The sequence below is a fragment of the Gobio gobio genome (assembly GCF_949357685.1).
Source record: "Gobio gobio genome assembly, chromosome: 6".
NCBI lineage: Eukaryota > Metazoa > Chordata > Actinopteri > Cypriniformes > Gobionidae > Gobio > Gobio gobio.
Window position 1 is genome coordinate 49495710 of NC_137102.1, and position 26131 is coordinate 49521840.

A 26131-nucleotide genomic window follows, 5' to 3' on the forward strand; every position below is an offset into this window, starting at 1 on the left:
GCACATATCCAGGCCGGGGTCTCAGGATCACGTGAGAGTTAGCCGGCCCGAACTCCAGGCACGCTTCGTCAACCGAAAATGCCTGCAGGTCCCCGACCCTCTTGACTGAGGCCAATGCGGTGAGCAGAGCCGTCTTCATAGACAGAAACTTAATATCAACCGACCGCAAAGGCTCAAAGGGAGGTCTCTGCAGAGCAGTTAGTACTACTGCGAGGTCCCAAGAGGGTACGAGAGGAGAGCGAGGAGGATTCAGTCTCCTAGCTCCCCTCAGGAACCTGATGACCAGGTCGTGCTGACTTACCTTTTTGTTCTCCAAGAGATCGTGGTGGGCAGATATTGCGGCCACATATACCTTGAGGGTGGAGGGAGACAGCCTTCGCTCCAGCCCCTCTTGGAGAAACTCAAGCACGGACCCGATCGGACATTTCCAGGGGTCTTCTTGGCGGGAAGAGCACCAGGTGACGAAGAGGTTCCACTTCAACGCATAGGCATGCCGAGTGGACTCTGCCCTAGCGGAAGTGATGGTGGCGACCACCGTAGGTGGTAGGCCACTCAAACCTGCCGGGTCCCGTCTAGGAGCCACACGTGGAGGTTCCAAAGGTCGGGACGCGGGTGCCAATGGGTGCCCCGTCTCTGAGTAAGGAGGTCCGGTCTCAGAGGAATAGGCCAGGGAGGGGCTGTCGCAAGGAGAATGAGTTCGGGGAACCAGGTCCGGCCGTGCCAGTACGGGGCGACCAAAAGGACCTGCTCCTTGTCCTCCCTGATCTTGCACAGAAGCTGTGCGAGTAGGCTCACTGGGGGAAACGCATATTTGCGTAGGCCCCGCGGCCAGCTGTGCGCCAGTGCATCCGTGCCGAGCGTGCCCTCGGTCAGGGAATAATACAGGCTGCAGTGGGAAGAGTCGTGGGAGGCAAACAGGTCTACCTGTGCGTCGCCGAACTGTTCCCAAATCAGCTGAACCGTCCGGGGATGGAGTCTCCATTCTCCCGGGAGAGGCTGAAACCGCGAGAGCTCGTCGGCTGCGTGGTTCAGGACTCCCGGAATATGGACAGCACGAAGGGACCTCAGGCGCTTCTGACTCCATAAGACGAGATGGCGGGCGAGTTGAGACATGCGGCGGGAGCGTAGACCGCCCTGGTGGTTGATGTACACTACTACGGCCGTGTTGTCTGTCCGGACAAGCACATGTTGACCCTTCAGCAACGCTCGGAAGCGGTGCAGGGCGAACCGTACTGCCAGCAACTCGAGGTAATTGACATGCAGGAGACGCTGGGGTCCTGTCCAGGAGCCCGCGGCTGCTTGTCCATTGCACATGGCACCCCAGCCCGTGGCAGAGGCATCCGTCGATACGACAACATGCCTGGAAACTCGTTCTAAGGGCACACCGGCCCGTAGAAAGCTGAGGTTCGACCACGGGGTGAGTGTCTGTAAGCAGGCCCGAGTCACTTGGACCCGGAGCGTGCCAGACTGCCATGCCCATCTCGGGACTCGATCGCGAAGCCAGTGCTGAAGCGGTCTCATATGAAGCAATCCGAGCGGCGTTACCGCGGCTGCAGATGCCATATGCCCCAGGAGCCTCTGAAAAAGTTTCAGTGGAACCGCATTCTTGCTCTCGATTTGTCGGAGGCAAGTCAGCAGAGACTGCGCGCGCTCGCTCGAAAGCTGCGCGTACATGGCGACCGAGTCGATCTCCATACCGAGAAAAGAGATCCTCTGCACGGGGCAAAGTTTGCTCTTCTCCCAGTTGACCCGAAGGCCCAGACGGGTTAAGTGGTGGAGAACCAGATCTCTGTGTCCGCAAACCTGCTCTCGAGAGTGGCCTAGTATGAGCCAGTCGTCGAGGTAGTTCAGGATGCGGACCCCGTGCTGCCAAAGGGGCGCAAGGGCTGCCTCGGCGATCTTCGTGAAGACGCGAGGGGACAGAGATAACCCGAATGGGAGAACTGCGTACTGGTATGCCCGCCCCTCGAAAGCAAACCGTAGGAACGCTCTGTGTCGAGGAAGGATGGAGACATGGAAGTAGGCGTCCTTCAGGTCAATCGCTGCAAACCAATCGTACGGACGAACGCATTCGAAAAGGCGTTTCGCAGTCAACATCTCGAACGGAAGCCGGTGAAGGGATCGGTTCAAGATGCGAAGGTCCAGGATTGGCCGTAACCCACCGGTTTTCTTGGGTACAATGAAGTAGGGGCTGTAGAACCCCGACCTCATTTCGGCTGGAGGGACAGGCTCGATCGCACCCTTCGCCAGTAGAGTGGCAATCTCCGCACGCATGACGGGGGCATGGGCCCCGGTCATGGTATAGCGGACTCCCCTGTAACGGGGAGGAGCCTGCGCGAACTGAATCGCGTAGCCGAGCCTGATGGTCCGGGCAGCCCAGCGGGACAGCCCCGGAAGCTGAAGCCAGGCTTCCAGAGACTGCACCAACGGGGTCATCCGGACGACAGACGTACCCTGGGTGGGGCAGCGAGGCAGCGTTACCGGCGCGGACAGGGGAGGCTGTTGGGCGTCCCCGGGTCGGAGCACGGTTAACGGCTGCGCCCTGACAGAGGAGACCAGGGAAGGACTCGCGTTCCACTGGGGTCTGCTCTGCCAGGGGGCTGGCGACAGAGAGGGATGCGAGTGGCGAGACCCGAGGGTGGCGCGCACTGTCATCACCGGTCTCTGGGTGCTCAGAGACAGGAACATGAGTTCTTCCCAAGCGCTGCTAGCCCGGGGGCCAGCAGCGGAAGGATTTTCCCCCGGCCCTCCACCGGGAGAAGGAGAGGCCCTGCTACCATCCCCTGGGAAGAACTGGAACCCATCTCTGAGTTGTCCACCTCCATCCTGGCGTTTAACCAGTCTGGGGAGCGGACTGGGCGACATCCTCAACCACCTCCACGGCGCGGCCCAGGTGAAGGCTGCTGCTGGGGCCGGGCGGGAAGAGGGAGGGCGCCCTCGGCGGTGAGCGGACTGAGGCGACTGGGCCGGCGGCTGGTGCAGCAGCTGGCCGCCGGGGCAGTACGTGTTGCAGCCTCAGTCTGCTCTGGGGCGGCCGAGAACTGTTGGGCGCAGTTCTCAGCCGCGCCGCCGAAGAGGCCAGCCTGGGATATGGGTGAGTTGAGGAGGCGGGCCCGCTCAACGTCCTCCACATCACCAGGTAAGGCCTGGTGTTCTCCCGGACCACAGCTGTGGACATCGCCCGACCCAGGGAGCGTGTGGCCACCTTCACCGCCCGGGGGCGGGGTCAGTTGCGGCACGCAGCTCAATGAAGAGCCCTGGGTCGGCTCCACCCTTGTGCATGTGCAAAGGGGCGGCGGCCTGCCCGTAGCACTGCGGGATCACGCCACCGAAGTAGACGAGCCCACAGGCTTTGGGGGGGGTGCTTAGGACAGCCACACCACGCCACGTCAAAGCCCTCTGTGGACACCGTAGTGCGCAACAGAGAGTTCAACAGTGGGGGGGGAGGGGGCCCCAGTGTACCCTAGGCCGCGGCCCCATCAAGGGCAGAGAAGGCGGAGGAGGCCACCAAACGGTCGCGAGAAGCACGGGGACTTCCGGGACCGCGTGATCTCCTCATGCACCCCGGGAGCGAAAGGCATTGGGGGCGGGGCCCAACAGCTGTCGGGTGCCGCCCCCAAAAACCAATCGCGCAACCACGAGCACCCGCGACTGGGCGGAGTTCCACACCAGCGCGAGACTCGCGGCTGCCCGAGATAACATGGCTGTCAACTTTAGGTCAGATCAGGCAGTGCTGACACACCCGGAGGCGGAGCACAACCTAATCGTCATCCCCAAAGGACTCCAGCCCACCTTGGGATGCGGCGATCGACATCTCACTGCTATCCGGAGCGTGAACTGAACGAACGGGGCGTCAGAGACGGGCCGTAGATTCAATCCAACACTCGCGGAAGCGATGTATAAGAGGGGGGTGTGGCCCGAGGAATGAACGTCGGGGTTCTTAATACCACAGCACCGCCCTCAGGTCACCCTGGCCACCAGCCAAAGTACCATCTCACTCGGGGACGGTAGATTGGGGTGTGGCAGAGGGGACTCTCTCTCCTCACGGAGATCATTGAGTCTCGACCGTGACATCGCGATGGTCACGCCCCCGTAATGGAAACGTGACACATCCGCAAACACTGCCCGTGCGCGCTGAAGCCCAAACACGCTCGAGCAGTGAATGCGTCCTCAGACAGCAGCGGAAAATCGATCGCACCCGGAAGTGCACGGGCGAGCCGTCTTGAAAAAGACGTGCCACGCGCAAGCTCTTTTTGTGAGAGGAAAACCTTGCAGTCGATGCCGAAGCGCCCAGGGAAACACACACCAGCTGTCAGGCGGACCACTGCACAGATCAGCAGGCAGGAAGTATGCGATCACTGGAACGTGCCGTCACACCAACACCGACTGGAAAGCTGCTCGTCTCGAAGAAGCTGACAGAGTCTCAGAAGGCTGTAGGAGTGAAGAGGTAGGTACTCTTGGCTCCGAAAGCAGAAACATAATGCGATATTGCCTCGTACTTCCTTATATACTCACGCAGTGAGGCGGAGCTACGTATGCAAATTCCGCATGCCCCATGGCATTGGCACGCCATTGGGCGTTTTCTCAAAACTCGAAGTTGATAGGCTTCTAAGCGAAACCCCCATTCGTTAGTCACTAACGTTACGTCGTAGTGACTGAACGAAAGGGAACGACTGTGCCATTGACCAACAAAAACCTAGTCTGAAGTCAATAGCGCAGTATTTTTTGTGTTATTTAAAGGGTGCATTAGTAATAATGTGCGTACACTTTGCTTATTACACACACAGGGACACAAACATGCCAAATATTAAACAATAAGAGGATTCCTCTCTGGAGAAGCGTTCAGTTTAGCCATGTAAATAGCGAATCCACCATGGTGCAAGCGCAACTGGCTTTTAAAGGGAATGGAAGATGAGACTCTGATTGGTTTATCGCACATTACACCCAAAACACACCCATGACTCATTAAAGGTAGGGTAGGTAAGATTTGGTTAAAAAAACTTTTTTTCCAAATTTGTTTTATATATCAATACATAATTAAAATGTAAGCACTCTGAAACAGAAAGTATAAAAAATTAGTGTCTGTAGACCTCTCACGACTGTTTTAGAGACAACTCATTATTTCCATTCACTCCACCTTCTCCCTTCTGGGCTCTTTCCAAAGCCACGCCCCCAAAACACATGAACGCGCTACGCCGAGTCGCCGACCGCTCAGTCTATTTACCTGAGACTAGCAGAGAAGAAGGAGCGGAGTGCATGTAGTGACATTATGTCAGAATCACATGTAATAAAAAGTCTAACTTTATCATTATGAATATAAACAAATAAGATGTCTTTTAGTACTCACTAACAAGCTAGAATAACGATACTGGTAAAGTTTAAAATACACACACAACACAGTGTCTACGACACACACAGATACAAGATAAAAACATCAGTAAACATAGGTAGAGAAAATAAAAACAAACCAAGGGCCGAAATAAACGTGCAGGTAAAGTTCCCGGTGAACATGGTAGAAGAGTTTAGACAGAGGGTAGTAGCTAAAGCTAACTTAGTTCTAAAAAAAGTTCCTGGATGCGGTGTACTAGCTTTTACACATGCATTTTGTTATCTAAAGTTACATTTTGCGAAATTCAACACGACAGGGATCAACTTGAGCTAAGCATATTGAGTATTTATCATCTCTACTAATGGCTCGCTAAGTGTATAACATTGTAACTTTATGCTAAGTAATGTTATGTTAGCTATATTAGGCAGCTACGTGTGCTAGTGATACATGCTTCATGAAAACATAAACCAAAAAAATGTATAATCAAAATGAAAGATTACCTGTCCAGCAGAAATACAGCCTCTTGAACTCCTCAAATCAAACGGGTGCGTCAAATCAAAATCCGCCCAATTGCTACTCAAAACTAGCCCAAAACAAGCCCAATCGTGTTTCTCCGGTAAAAATCGCATTTGGGGGTAAAATATGTCTTTTTGTTAGGGCTGCCTGCTAAAATTCGCACATCCCAGGGGCAAAATATCACATAATTGGGGTCGCTTCAACCCGTGGACATGAAAAACAGCCCGCGGCAACAGTGTTGAAGTAGCCCGACTTGGCAACACTGGGGTGCGCGCATGTGGGCAGATCCTGGAGCAAAAGGGGTGGTAGCCATGGTACCGAGAGAGAGTGACAGTCGCCCAAGCCAATCACTTGTTTCGTCCCAGACGAAAATAATGAGCGGTGTTTATTGCAGATTAAAAAGTCTAGAGTCACTCGATTTTTATACTCTCTTTTTCAGAGTACTTACATTTTAATTATGTATTGACATATAAAGAAAGTTTAAACAAATTTGGACAAAAGTGTTTTAGATCATTCTTACCTACCCTACCCTACCTTTAAGAAACTAGGTACAAGCCTTTTGGACCATGCGCTGGACGTGCAGACCGTTTTTTCCATTGTTAAACGGATTCAGATACGCCCTAAGTGCACCTGCGCCACGCGCTTCAGACTTCAGATTGGTAAAATAGGGCCCAAAAAGTCACAGTTTCTTCTTTTATTATGTTATTCAGTGGCATAAATAAGCTTCCATATAATCTATCTTTATATATACTTGCACATTTAAAGGATACACTAGCTAGTATGGCAGTTGTCTCATGTATACTGATTCCTATTGGTGTAAATGTATCATGCAAATCAATAGATTTTGGTCAACAAAGCCATAGTAGATATGTTCTATCAGCAGCCGGCCATTTTTTATTTATTCAGTGAGCGAAAGTGTCCTTTATAATAATGTGAGTTTCATTTACTTGGCCATGTGATCTAAACATGCCTGCCGCCATGAGGCGACCCACTCCATGTGGAATAAGATAGCTTGTATTGGGCTGGATTCTTTATCGCTTGAATGATTTAAAATATTTTTTCATTCTTTCAACTCCAGTTTTGTTTCAACTCTTTTAACTCTAATGCTTGCACAGTCATAGCTCGTCCTGGGTTGACATTTCATTCAGTAACATTAGGCAGTTTCGATTTATATGCTGTTTAATGTTGATCACATTATTTTACATATGCAGGTTGTGCCCTCTTTTCCTTACATATGCCTCCATGCCATTATTGATGAATAATCCTTCATTCTATTCTGTTACTCATTCATAATTTCTCCAATTCTCTTAATGGATTCAATACAAGTTAAGCTCTATCAACAGCATTTGTGGCATAATGTCGATTACCACAGAAATGAATGTAGACTGATCCCTCGTTTTTTAAGCACTAATCGCGGTTATAGTGACACACTTACAATGGAAGTAAATTATTTATTTCATTATTTTACATATGCATCTGCTTACATATGATATCGCTTGTTTTATGTGTTTTGATAAGGAGATTCAGTTATCTTTCAGAAGTTGCGTCATAGCGTTCCCTACCATACAACAGTGAAAACATGGAAAGCTGGAAAATTCTGTCAATGGCAGGGAAGTGTTTTTTTACCGTCGGGGAAAGAGTTAAAACTGAGAGATGAATCAAAATGATTATATTAGATAAACTTGTAACTTTAGGGTCATTCAAGTTGAATATACAGAGATGAAAGAGTTTCATAGGAAAGTATTAAGGGAGTATTAGCCTGAAATAAAGGAAGGAAATTAAAGAATAAAAGAGCGATGAGCACAGCTGGCCTTCCCTTCTTTCCTCTTTAGTCATTCCTGTGTTTTATTCATTTTTATTAAGGACGACATGTGCTCTCCGTGACTTCAGAAGTAGGCCAGTCGCCGCACATCTTTCTCCGCACACTGGGTGGAGCGCAACCATATTTCTTTCTAATTACTTAAGAGAAGATAGTCTATAAAGAGAGCACATCTAGATCCCGACCACATACACATATCCCTTATCAGACGTGCCATTTAAGGACAGAAGAACAAGTAGTGCCTTATAAAACAAAGAGAGACAGGAAAACATCGGCAAGAGCATTAATCATATGTTAATGAATGAATGCATCAAACAAAGGACCTATTATGCTTTTTTACATTTTCAACTTTCTTAAGTGTGTAGTGTTGCTGTTTGAGCATGAAAAAGGTCTGCAAAGCTACAAAGTCACTCATATTCTCTATATCAGTAAGCACTGTTTCTGAACTCCCTGAAACGCCTCGATTGTAGTCTGCATTTTCTTCTTTGAACGTACCCATCACAATATTCCTCATTTTAATAATTCCTGCCAGAGGCATATGCAAAAAAGAGGACAAGGCCTGGATGAGTTGCATTTAGTAGTGTGTTGAAATTTCCCGAGAAACATGCACAAAGCGGTTGACCGATCACAACACACTGGTCTAGCACTTTTCAGACAGACTGGAAGAGAGGTGCTGCAATAATGTAAAATATGTTTTATGAACATTCAAGCAACATTTGAAGAAGCATTCAAACATGCCACCAAAACACACTCAAAGTGATCAGTTGACTTAACTTAAAAAATGTGAGGAAAATGTGTACTTGAAAAAAATTCAGTTATGTGAACTTGACAATTCCACATTAACTTAATTTTCTCAATTATGCATGAAGTTTATATGCTTGATCATTTTAAGGCAACCGATTTCCTCACTTGTTTTAAGTTAAGTCAACTGATCCCTTTTTATTGGTGGTGATACCATGGTACATTACAGTACAATATTTAACCTTGCGTAAAACATATCATGGGACAGTGGTGGTATCAGATGGTAATAGTATGATATTATAGTATGAGCCAAAGGGGGGCAGTGGCTCATGTAGGTTGTCTACAAACTGGAAGGTTGGTGGTTCGATCCCCGGTTCCACCTGACCAAGTGCCGAGGTGTCCATGAGCAAGACACCTAACCCCAGCTGCTCCCGACGAGCTGGATGCCGCCTTGCATGGCTGACACCGCCGTCGGTGTGTGAATGAGTGTATGAATGGGTGAATGTGAGGCAAATGTAAAGCGCTTTGGATGGCCGTAGGTCTGTTAAAAGCGCTATATAAATGCAGTCCATTTACCATTTACCATATTCTGAACTAGACCATGTATTCCATGATATTAGCATAGTACTCCTAAGTACTAAAAAAACATGGTAGTACTGTGTTACATTTTTGTAAGTGTACATAACATTCCACAAGTAAAATGGTTTGTGAATGTTGATGTGAATCACTGTAGCACTTGAATATGGTAATCAAATAGCAATAGTTTGCAAATATTATGTCTGTGAAATTGATTATACAGCTGTAGAGGAATAAATAGCTTGAGACTCCTCTGAAACTCAGGGCTTTTGTGGGCTAGGACGAGCCCAGGCTAAAGAGTTAACAATCTAGAGCAGACAAACACAGTGGACCTCACAGGACCAGGCCTTCTGCTTTCGAACACAGATCCATCACAGCTGGGAATGTGGAAACAAGGCATCATGACGCAATTGTTTTGGCTTTAAGGGTTTATTGAATGCAGCAAGCTATGAGAGAGTGGCTCAATGTCAGTTGTGATGTGTGGGAAAAAAATATCGAAACATCATTGAATAAGATACATTTTATGTGAGAAATTGCATTAGATATTAACAAATTTTCAGAGAAAATACACCACCATTCAAAAGTTATGGGTCCATTTTTTTTCTTTTGGAAATGAAGAAATGTATACTCTTATTCAGCAAGTGCTCATTAAAATGATCAAAGCATTTTTTTAAATGCGTTCTATTTATCTATCAATACTTCCACAAAATATTAGTTAGCTATTAAGTAGCATAATTGTTTTCTACGTTGATAACAATAAGAATTGATTCTTGAGCAGCAAATCATATTAGAATGTGACACTGTCATTATAGGAATAAGATACATTTTATACAATATATTCAAATGGAAAACAGTTATTTTAAATTGTAATTATATTGCACAATATTGCTGTTTTTACTATATTTTTGATCAAATAATGCAGCCTTGGTGAGCATAAGAGACTTATTTTAATGTATTTAAAATCTTACAGACCACAACGTTTTGAACAGTATTGAATTGAGTTATTCTTTTGCAATACATTTAACATCATTAATGTCACTAATTTGTGTTTTTGATTCGAGTATTGTAAAAACAACTGCAGAATCATAAATATTTATTTATTGTATGCTACATTTTTCATACCTTTCCTTCTATTTACTGTATTTAAAAAACAACATCAACATTATTAACCAGATTTTAAATGTGATCTCAGACTTTTGGACCCCACAAAATTCTCTGAAAACAAGTATTATTATCTTGCACACTTTTTATTCACTAATAAGTGTATCTCTGAGTCTGTTCTTCTGTTTCGTGTGAATTCCCCTAAGCAGAATATAACTATGAATTTTTCACAAAAAGCACAATGAGAGCAATAAGCTCCGGCGATATTTTTAACCATAGTCTGAGCTCTCAAGAGAACAAGTTATCTTCTCTGAAATTATCACCCAGTGTTGTGAAATAGCTCAATGGCACAACTGGCTAACTGTATATGACTGGATTTTGCCCTTGTAGATATTGGTAAATACTCTACATATCATATAAAAACATGTAATGTGAAACTCCATTCACAACCCATTTTAATGTTTAATGTTAAAGATTTCACACAGCCTTTACTCCATATCGTGACTGTAAAAAGTCAAGTTGTGGAAAGTCAAGTTGTCAAAGGGCTCACATATGTATATACACACTATATTGCCAAAAGTATTGTGACACCCCTCCAAATCATTGAATTCAGGTGTTCTGTTCACTTCCATGGCCACAGGTGTATAAAATCAAGCACCTAGGCATGCAGATGCTTCTACAAAGATTTGTGAAAGATTTGAAGATTTGTGGGTCGCTCTCAGGAGCTCAGTGAATTCAAGCGTGGTACCGTGATAGGTTGCCACCTGTGCAGTAAGTCCATTCGTGAAATTTCCTCACTACAAAATTTTCCACGGTCAACTGTTAGTGGTATAACAATAACAAAGTGGAAGCAATTGGGAACAACAGCATTCCATAAAACCACAGAGCGGGGTCAGCACATGCTGAGGCGCACAGTGCGCAGAAGTCGCCAACTTTCTTCAGAGTCAATAGCTACAGACCTCCAAACTTTGTGTGACCTTGAGATTAGCTCAAGAACAGTGCGTAGAGAGCTTCATGGAATGGGTTTCCATGGCTGAGCAGCTGCATCCAAGCCTTACATCACCAAGTGCAATGCAAAGCGTCTGATGCAGTGGTGTAAAGCACACCGCCATTGGACTCTAGAGCAGTGGAGACGTGCTCTCTGGAGTGACGAATCACACTTCTCTGTCTGGCAGTCTGCGTTTGATGGTTGCCAGGAGAACGGTACTTGCCTGACTGCATTGTGCCCAGTGTAAAGTTTGGTGTAGGGGGGATTATGTTGTGGGGCAGGGCTGGACTGGGGCTAAAATTCGGCCCTGGCAAACCCAGCCCATCCGGCCCATGAGTTCCTCTTGAATGTTTTAACTGGGGTTAGGGCCTTAAATTGGAGTAATTAAATAAATCTATAGGACAGGGACAACTAATGATGGATATTATCGAATTTACTGCAAATGCAGATAACAAACGTAACATTGCACTTTTGTCACACAGAAATGCACTTGACAGTAAACCACCGATTTGGAGCTAGGATACATTAAAGTGATTTAATGCTTTTAAAATTTGTCATCATTTACTCACTCTGATGTCGTTCCAAACCTGTATGACTTTCTCTCTTCCGTGAAACACAAAAGAAGATATTTAGAAGAATATTTGTAACCAAGCAGAGAGAGCAACTATTGACTACCATAGTATTTTTTTCCCTACTATGGTAGTCAATAGTTGCTCTCTCTGCTTGGTTACAAATATTCTTCTAAATATCATCTTTTGTGTTCAGCAGAACAAAGAAACTCATACAGGTTTGGAACAACTTGAGGGTGAGTAAATGATGACACAATTTTCAACTATCCCTTTATTGCATGTGATCCAGGCTTTAAAGCTGTTTTGTTGAATTATAATTTAATTACCCTACACTCTAAAAAAAAAAAAAAAAAGGTTCTTGGCTCGTAATGATAGGGGAACCTTTTTTTAGTGCTATATAGCACCAATTTTGGTGCTTCAGTGGTTCTTCAGCGGTGCTATATTGCACCTTAGTCAAAGAACTGGTGAAGAACCGCTGAAGAACCACTGAAACACCAAAATTGGTTCTATAGCACTAAAAAGGTTCCCCTATCATTACGAGCCAAGAACCATTTTTGGTGCCATATAGAACCTTTTTTTTTTTAGAGTGCATGACATTTTAACTGAGTTTAACTGTAGGTCAGTTCATTTAACTGTATGGGCATGGTAGTCACAGGTAAAATCATGCTCCTCATTACCATAGGTATATGGTTTCGAAAATAAATAAATAAATAATAATAAACTCTTGAATTTGGTTGTGCTAGAGTGACAAGTTTGTAGTTGTGTGTATTGCTGTTTTCCAATTTACCTTGTGATATATTTACATGGTCGTGGCTGTTTTCAGCTGATTCACCACAGAACCTTTAATGTTCCCATATCACACGATTGTATAAAACAACATTCGGAGTCAAAGTGCCGGTTCATCACTTCATAGAGCAGCAGAAACGCAGCGCACGTTCGTCGGCGGCAGCGCTGTTGCGCGGATATTCGCCTTTTGCAGTTTCATGCGCCCAAATTTTTAAACAGCGCCTAATATGGACACAGTCTATGGAGGAGGGAAGGTCTCTCTCGCTTTGGCCTGTCAATTAAGAAGACAAACCAATGGGCCGCTGTTCCTGCATGATGGGCCAGTCCGTGGCAAAAAAAATAAAAATAAAAATAAATAAATAACCTTGTATCGGCCCCAAAGTGCGTCGGCCCACCGGGAAAATGCCCGGTATGCCAGATTATCAGTCCAGCCCTGGTGTGGGGTTGTTTTTCAGGGATTGGGCTTGACCCCTTGGTTCCAGTGAAAGGAACTCTTAATGCTTCAGCATACCAAGCTATTTTGGACAATTTTAAGCTCCCAACTTTGTGGGAACAGTTTGGGGATGGCCCCTTCCTGTTTCAACACGACCAGGTCCATAAAGACATGGATGAGTGAGTTTAGTGTGGAGGAACTTGACTGGCCTGCACAGAGTCCTGACCTAAACCCGATAGAACACCTTTGGGATGAAATAGAGCAGAGACTGCGAGCCAGGCCTTCTCGTTCAACAACAGTGCCTGACCTCACAAATGCGCTTCTAGAAGAATGGTCAAAAATTCCCATAAACACACTCCTAAACCTTGTGGAAAGCCTTCCCAGAAGAGTTGAAGCTGTGAAAGGGTGGGCCAAACCCTACGGATTAATATATGCATTAAACTGATCAAAAGTGACATATAAGACTTTTACATTGTTACATAAAAATAAATGCTGTTCTCTTGAACTGTTTATTCATCAAAGTATCCTGAAATTTAAATGATGATTTCCACAATTTTTGAGCTCTCAAAGGTCAAGGTGAACTTTATTTCTCACAAAGGAAAATGTATGTGGTCATTCATTACGTGCCCTTGTCACAACATATTCTCTAAAAGCATAGACACCACTTTCAAACCAGTGTGTGTGTATATATATATATATATATATATATATATATATATATATATATATATATATATATATATATATATATATATATATATATATATATATATATATATATATATGACAATCCAACATCTGACGTAAAACGCATGACAATTTTTTTGAAGGATCATGCAGCTGAAAATTCGGCTTTGCCATCACAGAAATAAAATGCATTTTAAAATGTATTAAAATAGTTATTTTAAATTGTAATATTTTTTTTTTCTTTACTGTATTTTTATAAAATAAATGCAGCCTTGATGAGCATAAGAGACTTAAACAACTGAAGTAAAATATATGAAATACAATAAAAACAGTAATATTGACAGCATATTTAAAGAACATAAAATATCATGTAATGTCTGGGAATATGTAATGACACATGACTAACTTTAAAAATCTGTCAAAATCGAATCTCTCAAAATTAGTAAAGCCTCCTTGGGAAGGTTACTTTGCATCTCATAGGACACCTTTTTTATTTGTCACCCAATGGCATGACCTCAGCTTGATTTAAAGGGTTTTTCCATGTAAACAGCCTACTTCCTCAACCACTTTAGATAAACAGATATGACAGTGGCCCATTTCAGCTTAATGAAGTAGTCTGGACTACTCTGAACTACTTTTGGTGAGGGAGGTTTGGTCCAAGAATTTTTCATTTCTGTCCAAGAAAAATGTCCCAAAAATGTTTCAGTTGGTTTCTGTTTTGTTACTCTAAAGCTCTTGATCAGATTTGCTGTGGTTTGTTTGGTATGTGGTTTGTTTTCCTGACACATATTCCAGCAGTTCCTTCTAATTATCAGGAATCAGGGATACGTGTGTAATCTGCTCCCTGGGGTTTCTGATTCAGAGCTGAAATTAATAACGTGAGGCGATAAGATGGAAACAGATAAAAGGATTACATTAGATACTGTTGCCGACATTAACCTCTAGCTATTGTAGCATTAGCTAAACCGCTAATTCTATTAAGCCCTTTGTTTTGGGATTTGGGTGCCAAATAGATTCTGGCATATGTGCCATGGCATGGAGCCCTCATTAGGATGCAAAGGCTGGATGGCAAGTAAAATACAGGCCTAGAGATTCTGTGGGTGCTTGGTTTTGAGAGACGTGGATATTTAACTCAAATTTATCTGTACATGACGGATGAGCTCGTCTCACACCATTCTTTCCTCCATCTGCTGTCATGTTTTAAATCGCTATAGAAGGAAACTCAGTCCTTCTGAAAGTTTCAGAGGGCTAAAATCTTAAACCTACAATGTTCAGAATCTCTGGGCACAAATTAGTAGTGTTTGGAAAGTATGACTCATTTCTGCGAATTTGGTTCCTTCGGACAATTCCACAAATGATTCAGTTATTCTCATGTGTTCCAGTTCAGTCTAATTGAGATTAATATGTCACATAAGGTCACACCGTTGCCTACAGCCCTTTTCTTACTCATTAAAAAAGTATATTACATATGAGACTCTGCTCAAGCACTTAGATTACCCCTTGAACTAAAGCAAAAATATAATAGATAAAGAATTTGGTAATAATAAGAGGTACAAAAATAAAGGAGAAGTAGGGATGCTGGAAGAATTGTCACAAAAGTGAGGTAAACATGCGCTTATATATCCTTGAAATATGATTGGAATGATTATATGAACAAGCTCATCCAATTTACGTTTACATTCTATTTATATATTATATTTACATAACGGTGTTGCAGCAAGAGAAATATGTAAAAGGGTATTTGTGCCTTAAGCATAGAATGTAGTTCACCGTTATACAACCTACTTTGCTCATTAATAATGATTCGTATGAACAATAAAGAATACTAAAAGCAATATCCTCACTGGAAAAGTATTTTAATAATTTGCTAAGTGTTCATATCAAGTATCGAGTAAACGCTCAGGGGAAAAAAAGGGTACAAAAATTGGGGCTGTACCCTTTCAAAAGGTACTAATATGCACCCTTAAAGGAATAGTTCACCCAAAAATTTAAATTATCCCATAATTTACTCACCCTCAAGCCATCCTAGGTATATATGACTTTCTTCTTTGAGCCAAACACAATCAGAGTTATAATAAATAATATCCTGGCTCTTCCCAGCTTTGTAATGGGATTGAATAATGGAGTTTATGAAGTCCATCCATGCATCATAAAGGTAATCCATACGACTCCAGTGGGTTAATAAAGGCCTTCTGAAGCAAAGCGGTGGGTTTTTGTAAGAAAAATATCTATATTTAAAACTTTATAAACTACAATCCCTAGCTTCCGGCAACGGCTGTATACGCTGGAAGGGTGACCTCTGATCCGACGTAGGAAGTAGAAGCTCCTTTCCTCGAATATTGAAACCCTCCAACATTTTCATTTAAAACTTCTCGTTTTTGACTTCTCATGATCGCGTTTTGTTTTTCTCTATCCTCTGCACTTCTCAATTCTCACCTAAGCTTACACTACGCCTACGCCATAAATATGGACTACTTTTATGATGGATGGATGTGTTTTTTGGAGCTTCAAAAACTCAATGCCAATATTCACTACCAATATTAAGCTTGGAAGGATATGATTTAATATAATTCCAAATGCGTTCGGCTGAAAGAAGAAAGTCATATACACCTGGCTTGAGGGTGAGTAAATTATGGGATAAGTTTCAGTTTTGGGTGAACTATTCCTTTAAGATGACAGCTTTTGGACCTTTTTTTCCTGAGAGTGTATGAAATGCCCAGGCCAATTCAATGAGCAAATAACACATTTGCAAATTGGTTCAATCAATTAATTTGATTAATGAAAATTATAAATAATTAAAAAACTTCCACTGAAGTCCTAAAAGCTGAAATTCAAATGTAGGTCCCGTGTCAGAAGTGAATCCGAGGCGTATTGGGCAGCAAACTCTCTCTATCCTGCTCTGAATCACAGATGCTCAGAGGCTTTAATGTGCCATATTATCCTCCCTCAACTTGTTCTATCTTTTCACTCTCTCACACTCACTTTCCCTCCTCCCCGGAGCTTCCTGTGCATCTTCACACATCCTTCTCACATTCTCTCAATTTGTCTATTCTCTGTATTTCTCTTTCATCTTATTCTCTCTCATTCTTCTCTCCTCATTAAAGAGTGTGTGCTTGAGTCATCCTTCAGGTATCAAGCATTGCCAGGTCTCCCTGAAGTGTGGTGTGTGTGTGTGTGTGTGTGTGTGTGTGTGTAAGGTGTGTAGGAGTCTGAATCAAGTCTTTTTATCTCGGTCCAGTCCATTTATTTATGTCTCAACGTGTGACAAAAAATTCTTCCTCCCTTGGTGCTGCTGGATTTAACTTTAAAGTGATGTATATGTGCATATTAATATCTAGAGCGAAGTGAATCTGCCTTTCCCAGTCATATTACTACTGTTGAACAAACAAAAAGTTAATATTGAGTAACTTAGATTTTATACACAATATTGCCATTTACGCTGTCTATTTTTTCTCCGCCGACGAAGCCGCAGTATGAACGGTTGCTCATCTTGCATATCTCTTAGCAACACAAACACGACATGGTGTTTCCTTTGAATGAATCGTTTTTTGAATGAATCATTTGAGTTAATGATTCAATAAAGACAATTAATGGGTTGCGTCTGAAATTGCATACTCTCTTAAGAAGGTACTTATTTTGAATAAGTACTTACTTTGTGACCTCTAAAAAGTATGTTCTACTGTACTACTTTCGCCATGTTGTCATTATCATGTGACCTTCCAGCGGCAGTTGCATTGCTTCACTGCCATTCACAAATCCTTGCACGTCCATTTTATGCACACTTCAGAATCTTGCCGGAAGATGTAGGTCATCCAGGTACTTTTTTGTGTACTCTTTTATGAGTACTGTGAATTCTGACATGCTACTCTTTCACATACTGGTTTTCACCTACGAAGTATGCGGTTTCGGTTGCAGCCATGGGTTTGTTTCTTATTGATTTGGTATGTTTGAATGGCTCGTTTGAGTGGATAATTCAATTACTCATTTATATAGTAAGTCTGGTGTTTTGTTCCTCAATGAATCCGTGTTCTTGAAAGAATTGTTTGAGTGAATGATTCAGTGACTCACTTTCTCAATGATTCATGACAGATTTTGTTTCTGGATGAATCATTGGGTTTGAACGAATCAGTTGAGTGATTCAATCACCTAAAGACCATCTAGTAACGCAAATGTATTGTTATTATAATTAGAAATTAAAGGGTTACTTCAGCGATTTAGCATTAAGCTTCGTATCAGTAGAAACCCGGTAGTATATTCGAATTATGGTACTTCCCCTTTCATATCCCCCTGAGACGAGAGAATTATGCATTTTATTTCTGGAGAAAATCCTCCGATGAGGTAAATATCGTCATTTTGCATCATCTGAGGATTTTTTGGCCAGAGGCTAGAGACTACAGCCAGTAGAAGGAGCTTGTTCCGCATGTTTTCAACCCACCCACAGGGGAGGGATCTCACTCATAGAATGTAAATGCGCACGGCCGCTCGGATCAGGCATTCATAACGGAGCAGTGCGGAGCAAAGTGTTTAAACTTTTCAATGAATTCCTATGAAAGTTAAGCTTCCATAGGCATGATATGAAAACGCGCCAGACTGGACGCGTCGTGAATGACTGCCACGCTTACCTCAGCTCTGCTCAGCTCTTCGCTCTCGTGATGAATGAAATCTGACTCCTGCTGCGTTTGAGACGTGACTTTCGTTTGGCTCACTCACACTTTATTGAAAAGACGCATTCAGTTTTTAATTGTAGTGTCTATTCTCTAACTGAACGAAATGATTATATTACTATGAAAAACAAAAACGACAGTGGGGGCGGTGTCATGGTGGACAAGTGATAACTTGTAGCCGTGGCTTGGAGTGGCCTCGTTGGGCAGCGAAGCAAGTGCATTCTGGGAATTGTTGTCTTTCATCCACATGAGACAAAAATACATTTTCTTTTTTCTTTTCTCAGAAGAATAATTTCACATTTCTACTACATAAATGACCCAGTTTATATACACATTCATCTTCCCAGCGCTGAAGTACCCCTTTAACTGCACATCTATAAAAAGCTTGAACAGTCTTGTCATATTATCATATCATACTTAATATTTAATCTAATTGAAATGCATTGCAAATTAGATCTTTGTTCTTAAATGTTTTTCTATAGACAGCAGTTTTACAGCTTTTCTACAGTACCATGAGGAAAGATACCAATATATGCAAATTAATCCTCGTCCAGAATTGAAACTTGTTTGTGTTAAAGCTAGTTTTCATCCAGGTTTATCAGGGGTGGGCAATATGACCAATATCTTATAACAATAGTTATTTTTGCAAAGCAAATTAGGTTTTTATGATATCAACATTTTTGATACATTGAAATGTCATATTTCTTATTCTTATCACCATCATTTAAAAAAATGATACTAGTCTTAAAAAAACTCTCAAGCTTACTAAAGACAAATAAACAGTGATAAAGAAAGAGCAAAGAAAACAAACTAGAATAGATAGAAGACACAAATGAAATAGACCTACCTGAAAAACTTCAAGCTCTATAAATACTACAAAAAATGTATAAAGTAATCAAATGCATAAAAACAATGCATGGTCTTTACTGTGTAAATTAAATATACATTTATTCTTTTTTTGTTGTTTTATTAGCATTAAAAATGACAGCAGGAAAATTGGATGCTGTCACTTTAAGACCGACTGTACGGATCCTCTCAACTGTTAACATTCACTAAAGACATGAATGACTGTTTACTTCCAAATGCATGGTCACTTTGACTCATATGTAAGTATTTTTAACCGTTCAAGCCTAATTAGTTGGCAAAAAGCATTCAGCTCAGTTCTCACTCGCTCTATGAGGCTGCATGTCGTGGGTCTCTAAGACACGCATATATTGAAATGAGTTATCTTTCGCTGCTACGGTTTAGAATCACCTGTTCTACCACAATGCTTAAAAAACGCATGCAAACGATAAGCTTTCGTGACCGCGCTGCACAGCAATGACACACGAGTGCAAAACCGCGATAGAAAATATTCTACCGGTTGACAAATTTCTAATAGTATATCTCCCACCCCTAAGGTTTAATATAATGGACAATGGAGTCTACTTTTATCAGGCTGAACACATACTGTTTGACAGAACTGCAGCTCAGCATTAACTGAACTAATGCCATCTGGGGTTACTTGTCTGTTTCGATTAGAATTTAAAAGTATAATTTCAAGTGTAATACAAATTTATTCGCATCACTTTCTGAACGACTCCCAGTTGATAATGAAGGAATGCATGTGATTGCAAGCGTTTCATCATCTGATCGCATTGACACTTCACACAAGTCATTGCAATATACAGTCACTGACATTCAGCTTTGTGAAACTGTGTCAAAGTTGCATGGCACAGCTGCGACAAAGTTTCATGCAACCTAATGCAGTTAGTACAGAAAGAAGTTAAATTCACAGAAATCAAATGTCATGCTGACTGTATATACATTTACACCTAAACAAAAACTAGTTTTGCCTGAAATTAGAATTAATTTAAACATCTATACAAGCAAATGTCAGGTTTTTCTTTGCTTTCTGAATTGCATTAATTTTCCCCAAGGGGCTCTAAATAAATCCCTTGCTTTGACAGAGGGGTGGAGGTTTCTGATAAAAAGTGGGAATATTGTGAAAGATATCTTCGACCTCATGTGGTTACTCTCAGAGACTGTCTGTAGAGAAGCATGATGGTATTATGCAATAATCATACCAAAATGTATCATCCCACGTCCTTGGACCTCATGGGAAACTGTAGGAACTGACAAATACTTGTTTGTAATTATCTTTTTTTCATCCTTATTATGTGTGACACAAAACAATTCAGGGCATGTTCTTTGGTTACACGAGTCAGTGTAGATATACTTCAGCTGTTCTTTCATTTCTTTGTCTCTGTCTTGCAGGTGTCTCTGAGCACTGAATGTGTTCGTGCCGTCATGAGGCTGACGTACTGTCCTCACTGTAGCGGCGTGACCTTTGCCAAGCCCTGCTCAAACTACTGTAAGAATGTCATGAAGGGCTGCCTCGCTAATCAAGCGGATCTGGACTCTGAGTGGAGGAACCTGGCAGGTAGGCGGGGCCAAGATAAGCCCTGTCCCAAATTGCACCCTAAACACTTGCGGTCTTTCTACGAGTCCTCACTTTCGTGATGTAACACCACTTTGACTGTCTGGTAGAAGTCTGCTGTGAATCTCACCAAGTGCAACATGTTCCTGGATCAGCATCTTTGTTGATCCTGGAACAACATTCCAATCAACCACTCAGATTTGAGAGACAAGTTTACAGTTTATGTCAAGTTTAGTCTTACAACCAGGGTTAGGTGATTCTACATCAGAGTTGTTCACCATCATTTCCCTCTGGTTTTAGAGATAACTTATGTGTAGGGTTAGGCTTAATTGGTAGGGATATGGTTACGATAACATTTTCAGACAGGAATGTTGTTCCAAGATCAACAAACTATATTTACCCAGGAACGCATCTAACTGGGCAAAATCAGGACGTACAAGCTTGCTTTGGTGCAGGCTGGGCAAAAGTGTGCATCGAGGGCGCTTAACCACAAATTGGGGTGCTCACGCCCTAAAATGACTACAGTTTTGTAGACTTAACGGAAATGTGCACACGGCGGCCATTGTAAGACCGTAAGTGCATATAAAGTGTGCCATTGGGGACAGGGCCATAAAATGCAACAGTCGGTTTCCTGAAGTAACAAATTCCATTAATTTTCTTCAGGGGGATTGATTTTAACTTTTAAACTTTGGAAGACAGACCTGTGTCGAGCTCCAAGGTTGTTAGTCGATGGACTATTCTTTTGTTGAAGCCAGCAGTTCTCATTCAACTTATTTTTTTTTTATAATCTTGTTTACCAGTGGAATTCCTAGTGAAAAACTGCTGTGAAGAAAATGCCACCAATCCCAATCAGGGAGTCGCTGCGAGCAAATTGCACCAAAAGAGCGTGGCATTGAACACTCTCCCATGAAGGATGAAAACAAGTCGGTCTCGATAGAGCAAATTTAAAGGTAGGGTAGGCAATTTTCGGAGAGGCTAGCAATAGCAAGTTGGCTTTGAAAGGATAAGATCAAAGCATCTTCAAAGCGTCTCCTTCAAAACACGTGAACGTGTATAGCAGAATTTGCAAAGTGTCACGAGACAAGATACGGCGTTAAACTATACCTTATGTCTCAAAGCACATAATATTACAATAATAATGAACATAAACAACTTAAAAAGCACTGACCTGTACCACATGACTGCTGCAGATTCATTTTGACGCTGATCATGTTGCCATTGAAACGCATAAATTCATAAGAGTCACAAACCGCTCGGAGTAACTTCACAGGTCTCAATCTCTTTAATATCACAGTAGTTAAGGTGTGAACGCAGAATAAGCTTGTTGTTTTGGTTCAGGAGTTACTGTAAAAGGTGGCTGCTGTTTCAGTTGCGGAGCTCGGTGACTGACGTCTGTCTAACTCTGCATTGCATTAAACGCTGATGATGTGGAGGTATGAAAATACATATGTTGACAGGCAGGTGCGACATCGCACCATTGCATTTGGACAAATGCAATGATTGGACAAACATTTATGGTCCTACACCTTTCACAGATTATATATATATATATTCATCTAAATACATTTAAACCACTTAACTTAGTGATTGCTATCAGGATGTGAAGAGACTTTCAACCAGCATTACAAAAAAAAATTCTGAAACAAATCACCTAACCTGCCTTTAAATTAATAATTTAATATTTTTTTATTTGATTGTCATTCGCAATGTTTCTGTAATCAACTGCTCTGAGACACGAAGGCTGAGGATCCAAACGCAGCTTTATTAAAGGGTAATCCACAATTGTAGTCAAAAACGGGCATATGGTCATACACAGGCAAGCAGTCCAAAGTCAACCAGGCAAACAAGACAGGAGAGACAGGCAAAAGTGTGTCAGGGATGATGAGTCCGTGCAGTGAGTTATGGGTGGAGTGCCCTCTGGTGGTAATCACTCTCACTGGTGCACTCTCACTGGCGCTCTCACTGGTGAATCGTGAGATAGGACAGATATTCAGGGCAATAAGCTATATGCCAACATTTAATGCTTAGGCAGCCAGGGCAGAAGGGCTAAAGACCACCACAGCCTTGCTGGAGACCACCATGGTGGAGCAGACGACCACCATAGCAGCGCCAATGGGCTTGAAGTCCCCCACGGCAGAGCAGACGACCACCACAGCAGTGCAGGTAGTTCAGGGGACCACAATGGAACTGGCCTTCGTGGACCTATAGCCCCCCCAGAAAACTTTCTTGAGAGGAGCTACGGACTCTGGAGCGAGCTCATGGCTTGAGTGCTCTCTGGACTCTGGATGGGAGACAAAGTCCTCTCTGGACAGGAGACAAAGTCCTCTCTGGACTCTGGACGGGGGACAAAATCCTCCCTGGACTCTGGACGGGAGACAAAGTCCTCTCTGGACTCTCGATGAGAGACAAAGTCCTCTCTGGACTCTGGATGGGAGACAACGTCCTCTCTGGACTCTGGACGGGAGACAAAGTCCTCTCTGGACTCTGGACGGGAGACAACGTCCTCTCTGGACTCTGGACGGGAGACAAAGTCCTCTCTGGACTCTCGGCGAGAGACAAAGTCCTCTCTGGACTCTCGACGAGAGACAAAGTGGACTCTGGTCAAGGGCTGGAGTCGAAACCGAACTCTGGTCAAGGGTTGGGGCCAATGTGTGTGCAGCCACCACACACAAAATGGCTGTAGCAATGATAGTCAGTACTTCATTGACAGGAACAGACACAGGCTCAAGAAATTCTCTCTCAGGAACAGGCTCTGGCGTGCCATCTTGGCAGAGGGCTCTGGTGTGCCGCCAGCCATCTTGGCAGAGGGCTCTGGCGTGGCGGCGGCCATCTTGGCAGAGGGCTCTGGACTGGCGGCGGCCATCTTGGCAGAGGGCACTGGACTGGCCGCCATCTTGTCCGAAGACACAGGCTCGGAGACAGAGTACAAAACTGATCGGTTTCATTTTCAATGGTACAGGTACCTTGACGAAGGATTTCTTCTGCTGGAACCATGTTTAGGCGAAGTCTTTTGTAATGAACTGCTCTGAGACACGAAGGCTGAGGATCCAAACGCAGCTTTATTAAAGGGTAATCCGCAATCATAGTCAAAAACAGGCAAAAGGTCATACACAGGCAAGCAGTCCAAACAGGCTAACAAGACAGGAGAGACAGGCAAAAGGTTAATCCAAGGAATGGGCAAGTAATTCCAAACCAAGAGACAAGAAACCAGGGAAAACGCTCAGAAATGCAGTAATACAACAAACAAGACTTTACAATGAATGACTGAGAAAACCAGGCTTATATAGGGTGAGGTAACAAGGGTAATATGATAAAGGCCTTCTGAAGCAAATCGATGCGTTTGTGTAAGGAAAATATCCATATTAACACGCTATAAAGTATAGCTTCCTTCAGACCACCTTCTGTATTCAACTTAGGAAAAAGACGTAACTGGCGCGACGTATGACGACGGACATAGCGTTAGCGTTTTGAACTGCGTGAGGCGTTACACTTTCTGCGTAAGTTGCATACGGAAGGCGGTCTGGCGGTGGCTAGATATTTTATAACAAAAGACTAGAGTTTAAAAAAAATCCTTCTTGGAAAAATTAATGGAAAAATACTTCCGGAAACATTGAAAAAAAGTGGCCGGGCAAAGGACATTACATAAATTTGTCACACATGAGCTGAAAGTCATCTGACAGCATGTCAACATGATATAAAGACTCTGTGTTTGTGTGTAGATGCTATGCTGGAGGTAGTTGACAAACTGAGTCGGCCTTACAGTGTGGATTCGGTGGTTCTGTCTCTACCAAAACGCATTGCTGAAGCTATTCTCTACATGCAAGACAACCTCAACACGTTCAACAGTAAGGTCAGTGCTGAACTGTAAACCTTTCTGTAAAGACTTAACTTTTTTATATATCACAAATTCATATAACCAAAGTTAACCAGAACCCTGTGCCGAAACCCATGCCATGATTTCTTGTTCTTCAGGTGTTTCAGGCATGTGGATCTCCTGCTCAGAGCTCCGTCATTGAGGACGAGATCAAGCGAGGGAGAAACACAGCAGAAGAAGTCAGCAGCACCCCAGGAGCGCAGCTGGAGAAACTGGTAAGTGTGTTTACATGGTGTACTGTAGCAGGACCCAGATTTTACATTCAACATAAAGTGTTACCACAGTAACACAATTGTTCATTACACAAAATGTACACAAAATTTCATTCAAACACTGATTTTTTAACCTGTTAAATCCTGACATATGAAATAATAGTCAGAAAAATCTAATTTATAAAACAAAAAAATATTTTATTGAACCTTTAGACAAAAATTTTTTTTTAGTACCATATTTGATCATTTTTTTATCAATTTGAAAAATATATATATTTTAAATATTAGGCTCAAAATAAACAAAAATAGTCAATTTGGTGCAGTTGATGCTATTTATATTGCTGAAAATTAAGATACAATTCTGATAGCTTGCAATGTAAATTAATTAAATCTTTATAAAAGTATATCACTTACATAAAATGCCTATAAATATACATTTTCACTCTATATCTTCACTATTTATAAGGATATTTAAATTCTTAATTTAAAAGCTCTATAGTTTTATTGTGGCTGGAAACATATAATTCAGTGATACAATGATGATTGAGAGATGTACAAATAAACGACCCTTAAAAGCCATAATATATGTAATACAAAAAATTATATATGGATAATAAAGTAAAGTTTCTTCAGTCTAGTAATTGTTAATCTTGAAATATTACTAATATAAAAGTTTACATTTACTTAAAAAAAAAAAAAACACTAAATATTTCACTCTAAAAAGATTTCACAGTACCACAACCTGAATGTGGACCCTTTAAGAATGAAGCCTTATACTTGCTAACAAAAAATATGAACTATAAATCAGATGACAGAAGGCATGTAGTAGGTTATGTACAACAGGTTTTTCTGCAACGTTATGATCATGTTGATAATTTAGAGGCCTTAAAAATGTGTGTATCAAATATGAAACAGTAGATTTTAAAGGGTTAATATTACCATGAACTGCAAGCTCAATAATATGCTAAATGATTCATATTAGCATAAGCTGAATTACAATAATTTTGTAAATGCATAAACAATAGCAGAAGTGTTATTTATTTTTTTATTTGTAATTATATATTTTTCCCGTTTCGTTTCACATGCCATATTTGTGAGATCACATTTTCTTTCTCTCAGTTATCCGACGTGTCCAGAATGTTGAGGGATATTATGCAATACTGGGTCCATTTGCCCAGAAAACTGTGTGTGGATCGTGAGTCTGGACCGAGTGATGTAGACAGATGTTGGAATGGAATGAATGTGGACAGGTAAATGCACACAAACAGCTCACTCAACCTCAGTTTTAATAGAAACACGACTGTGTTGACTGTATTGTCTTGTACAGTGACTATACACGATGGCTCTCTGTAGATTAGCATTTTATAGTACAACATCTGCAGCTTTTTAAAAGCCGGGGAGCACAGATATTATCATC

The 26131-nt window shown here is 42.4% G+C and overlaps 1 protein-coding gene across 1 annotated transcript in view; it reads left to right on the plus strand.

Annotated features, from left to right (window-relative positions):
- The window catches only part of gpc1b (glypican 1b), a 112228-nt gene that overhangs the window by 82413 nt on the left and 3684 nt on the right, over window positions 1-26131 (plus strand). Inside the window, exons 3-6 of the mRNA XM_079820355.1 lie at window positions 20466-20631; window positions 24348-24478; window positions 24601-24717; window positions 25834-25964. Of these exons, the coding sequence (XP_079676481.1) occupies window positions 20466-20631; window positions 24348-24478; window positions 24601-24717; window positions 25834-25964 (545 nt within the window). The remainder of the gene's footprint in view (window positions 1-20465; window positions 20632-24347; window positions 24479-24600; window positions 24718-25833; window positions 25965-26131) is intronic.